At 47.3% G+C, this 5,169-nt stretch overlaps 1 protein-coding gene across 1 annotated transcript in view; it reads left to right on the top strand.

Annotated features, from left to right (window-relative positions):
• Positions 1 to 623: 623 nt before the first annotated feature.
• The window catches only part of LOC102016894 (retinol dehydrogenase 16-like), a 17,344-nt gene continuing 12,798 nt past the window's right edge, over positions 624 to 5,169 (top strand). The window contains 3 exon segments of the mRNA XM_013520791.1: positions 624 to 1,121; positions 3,021 to 3,279; positions 4,553 to 4,720. Of these exon segments, the coding sequence (XP_013376245.1) occupies positions 809 to 1,121; positions 3,021 to 3,279; positions 4,553 to 4,720 (740 nt within the window). The 5' untranslated portion in view covers positions 624 to 808.

Genomic DNA, 5,169 nt, shown 5'->3' with positions numbered 1-5,169 from the left:
TGGAGAGAATGACAGTGTCTTAATTTCCTGAGGAAGTGCTGTGAGTGGTGGGGCTGAGGAGGAAACCTGGGAACCTTGAGAGAGGGAATTCATTGTCAATGTGTCTTCTCTCCAAGTGTAGTTTGCCAGTAGCACCTACCTGTCTTCAGGAGGTCCATGATGCCAGGTGCTGACCTGAGTAGACAGTCTGACCCTGGAACCTGATCAGAGGGGTTCTCATGCTGAGGTATTATGTGAATTCCTGTAGTGGTGCAGGAAGGCAGAGATGAATTGATGGACTAGTGACAGGCTGCTGACTAGTCATGTCTTTCTTGCAGGCAGGAGAGGAGATGTTCAAGGGCATCAATATATCAATGAAACAAAATGGATCGGCCAGGCAAGGTGGCACAGATCTATAATCCAAGCATTCAGGAGGTTAAGGCTGGAGGATTGCCATGACTTCATGGCCTGCCTGGGCTACATAGTGAGTTCAAGATGAGCCTGAACTACATGGTGAGACCCTGCCTCAAAAAAGAGAAAACAAAACAAAACAAGAGCCCCAAAATAAAAGACATAAAATCTAATTTTGAAACAAAGCTGATAAAAACCAAAAGAGGTTCAAAGTGCAGAGAGGTGGAGCACTGTAAAAAAAAAAAAAATGATCGACAAGCCAAGGATAAATGTGTAATTGCAAATACCATGCTGTGTCATCTGGAGGCTGCCACTGTCTACTGCTGACAGGGATCTCAGTTCCTCTTCTCCTCCTGGCTGAACACAGCCCAGAGTCTTGTCTTTCACCACTGTACCTTTTCCTGGCCTCAGTGAAGTCATGCTGCTGTATGTGGCAGCCTTTGTGGGCTTGTTCTACCTCCTGCGCTGGTACCGGGAGAGGCAAGTGGTGAGCCACCTCCAAGACAAATATGTCTTCATCACGGGCTGTGACTCGGGCTTCGGGAACCTGCTGGCCAGACAGCTGGACATGCGAGGCATGAGGGTGCTGGCTGGGTGTCATAGGGAAGAAGGGGCCGAGCAGCTGAAGAAGCAGACATCAGCACGGCTGCAGACAGTGGTCCTGGACGTCACCCAGACAGAGAGCATTGCTGCAGCCGCCCAGTGGGTGAAGGAGCGCGTGGGGAACAGAGGTACCACCCAGATTCCTGTCTATGTCTCTTGGCTTCTTCTGTGTGTGTGAAGGTGGCACCTTCTGTATGCTCCCTGGTGAGATTTAAAGGAATCTTGATGAGGTGATGCTTGAGGTCAGACCAACTTCCTTCCCCTCCTCACCATGGTAGCCTGAAGCCCTTCTCTCTCCTGTGAACCTTGCAGCAGGAATCTGACCTCTGTGTCCAGATTTCCTCTCTGTCGTCTGCCTGCCTCTCTAAGCGGAAGTTGTGGTTGCTGGATGTTGAGTGCCTGGTTAGCGAAGGGGTATCTTTCAGGAGGAAGGCTGGACTGGCACCCTGTGTGGTGGCTGGGGAAATGCTGGAGCTGAGCTCATGTCTCAGCACTGCAACTTGTTCTTACAGGGTCCCCAGCATTCTCCGCCTGGAGAGCTTAGATCTTCCCATTTTCAGCACAGCTAGGAGAAGAGGAACTGGCTTCAGACAGGCCAACACTAGGCTTACCTTTGCTTTCCCTCTCTTTGTACTATTTTGTCAGTGTTCTTCTGGGGGAAGAAAGGAGCATTGTTTGATTTCATCCAGGAATAAATGTCAACTATGGCAGTTATCAAAAATACAGGAATGGATAAGAACATAACATTAGCCAATTTTCTCACCTCCCAGCCAGAAATATTATGAACTCATTGAGCTATGTGGATGATATTTTGTGCACACTTCTCATCTTTTTACTTAAAAGAATGAAGAGCTGCAGTTTTACTACCACATGAAGACTGTTGTGTGGATCCATGCAGCCCTCCTTGTGCAAAGATGCAGAATGGTTTGTTGTGGAAGTTGTTTCTGATATTTTATTATCACTTATGTCATCTTGGTGGGCATTCCTTTACTGAAATGTGTATAAATATGCATTGTGGGGTTCTTAGAGATAAAGTGTTTTAGATGCAGAGTTTATTTTTCCTTGAGGCAGGGTGAGTTCCTGAGCAGAGAAGGCACAGAACTCCCAGCCATCTCTTGCAGATTGACGCGCCGCACCCTTTTCCCTGGATCCAATGTTCACTCGCCAGTGCTGCCCTGTGCTCCCGGGTGGCAAATACTGTTTATTCCTACAGGTGGGTGTGAGGTTATCCAGAGGGGCCACCTGCAGATCAGTGATGTGGGGACCATGCTGGATGAAGGCGGGTGACCTTTAGAGTTGGATCAGACCCACAGTTCTCTGTGACACAGTGTGCTGGACTGGGGGGAAGGACGGAGCCATGTGCCATACTAAGCCTTCCTTTGGGTTTTGCAAGCTCACTGTCAGGAAGGTGGCTCAATACTAGTGACCATGTTTTCAAGGTCAGTTACCTCACAACAAAGACAGCAATCTTTGGAACTTTCCCCCAAGAGGACCTCAGCTCTTTTTTTCAATCAAATTCTACTCACATGTTAGTCTTGTCTTTCCTTCCATCTTGCCTCTACTTTGTTCCTCCCTTCCTATTTCTCCTCTTCTGTCTTCCTTTACCCTTAGTAACTGTGTGGGAGAAATGTGAATAGTCTGCTTTAAAAAACGTGAAAAAATAAAGTGCGTACAGGCTTACACTAAATTGTTAAAAAGCCAATCATCGTTTCTGTGTTTCCTGACAAATGGATGCACAGCATTTCTTCAACATCTGTTCTGGTAATGATCAAATATGAGCTGATAGTCTGCTATCTCCCAGGCAGTCATCTGGGTCATGAAGAATTACAGATAGAAGAAGGCATCAACTCTGTCAACCAGCTGCTTTCAGATATGTAGCCGGAGTCTTGCAGATACTGGGTTGTTTGTGTTCTGCCCTCCTTCCTTCCCAGCAGAGAATTGTTTCCATTGCTGCAAGGTGAGTTTGAGCTATAACTGTGACCACAGACACACTCAGTGGGGTTCTCTCATCTTCCCTCTCCTCCTAGGACTCTGGGGCCTGGTGAATAATGCTGGCATCTCCTTTCCCTCTGCTCCCAATGAATGGCTGAACAAGCAGGACTTCATGAACATGCTCAACGTGAACCTGTTGGGGGTCATCGAGGTGACGCTGAGCCTGATGTCCTTAGTAAGGAAGGCCCAAGGCCGTGTGGTCAATGTCTCCAGTATCATGGGCCGGTTGTCATTTTATGGTGGTGGCTACTGCATCTCCAAGTATGGCGTGGAGGCCTTCTCGGACAGCCTCAGGTACTGGACGGGGATGAGGTTCCGTTATGATCCTCTTCCTATTGTTTTGGAGTAGCCTGTTTCAGGGTTTCATTTATGCCCCACATTGGAGACCCATGTTGGAGATCCATCCCTCTGGGTTTTGGACTCTCTCATGCCCCCTTTCTGGATTGAATGGCTCATTTGTTGGGAGTCAACATTCCATGTGTTGTGTAGAGCAAAGGCCTGAGTTTAGTTAAACTTCTCATGCTCTGGAGGGGCGTTCACAGATGGAATGCCTCTCAGGTGCATTTGGAGAAGGGTTGTCTTGGGCCCCGGGCCAGACACATGACCTGTCTGATCCAGCTTGCCTCAAGTTTCTTACTCAACTCAACAGATCTTATTGGGCTTTCATTTGAGTGCATAATAAATGTCTTCTAGTGCAAAATTAGTGTTGTATTCTTGAACTAAGACCTCTGGCACATATGTGTGAGAGAGAAGAGACCCAGAATCATCAGTGCCTTCTCTTAGAGTGGTTGTGCCCAGGTCAGTCATGGTGACAGTGATACCTGCAAGGTTTGTGGAGGTGTGCTGGGAGGGTGGCACAGGTAGGTTTGTGAAGGGCCTGTGGCTGTGGACAGGTGTGGACTTCACACTGTTGGCAGTATGTCCCCTGGGAAGGACTCAACTACGAGAGCCCATTGGACCAATCAGTGTCAGGAACCCTGCTGGCTACAGGCAGAGGTTTCTCAAACTGTGTGTTGCTCAGTCTGCATTTGGGTTGAGGCATATTTCCTAGAAGGCACAGCAGACGAGGGAGTTCCTGGGCTGGAGAGGAGAAGCATGGGCTTGATTGTACATGAGGTGACATGGACAAAGCCTAGAGATACACTGGATATGAGGAAAAAGGGGGTAGATATAGTGGATTTATTTGTTTGTTTGTTTATTTTGGGATGGGGTCTCTCCATGGACATCAGGCTAGCCTGCATGCTGTGATTCTTCTCATGAGCCTCCCAAATGTTGGGTCCCAGGGTCTGCCCCATACCTGGTAGAAGATACCTTTAATGAACTCCTTCCCCAAACCTATAGGATGTATATCACTAGGCTGGTGTATACAAAGTGCTTGGAACCATGTGGAAACATGCAGAGACAATTTCATCACCTTCATTTTAAAACCAAACTCTTGCACATTTCAGATCCTAAGCTTTCAAAATTTTCTCCTCCCAATCTTACATTAAGGTGTTGTTGTTTTATCTAATTGTGTTTTGCCTACTAAAACTGCTGAAGTCCTTTGCTGCTGCTACATGTCTTGCAGGAGGGAGCTCTCTTATTTTGGGGTGAAGGTGGCTATTATTGAGCCTGGTTTCTTCAAGACCAATATGACCAATACTGAAAAGATCATACTATGCTTACAGGAGGTGTGGAACCGGGTCAGCTCAGAGGTTAAGGACATCTATGGTGAGAAGTTTCTGGAATCATGTAAGTGAGCTGAGGAAAATGGGAAGAGCAGCAAACCCCTACCGGGAATCCTTAGTGTACTGTTAATGTGCTCAGTAGCATGAGGTCTGCCCCAGGCTCTGTTTCCCCACAAAGTGAGGACGTTGAGTCCCATTCCCTTGGTGACACATGGGTTTTGGTCACCTAAGACTACTGGCTCATTAGAATTTGGGACACTCTTTCACCTGAACCCCTTATTATCATGAGGATAAGATTAAGAAAGAGAGGAGACAAGTGTATGCTCAATGCCTTCATCATGAGACCATTTTATTGCACATGCTTGGATATTTTCCAGTGTTCAAGAGATCTTCAGTTTATCCAGCCCATGCGAGGCATATTGGCACATGCCTGTAATGTCAGCTCTCTGGAGGCTTAGTCAGCAGGATCACTGTGAATTCATGGCCATCACAGGCTACAAAGTGTCTTGAAGGCTAG

This window comes from Chinchilla lanigera, unplaced genomic scaffold (genome assembly GCF_000276665.1).
Source record: "Chinchilla lanigera isolate Chin_1 unplaced genomic scaffold, ChiLan1.0 scaffold00057, whole genome shotgun sequence".
NCBI lineage: Eukaryota > Metazoa > Chordata > Mammalia > Rodentia > Chinchillidae > Chinchilla > Chinchilla lanigera.
The sequence above is the reverse complement of the archived record's forward strand: the minus strand, read 5'-3'. Positions and strand labels throughout refer to the sequence as shown.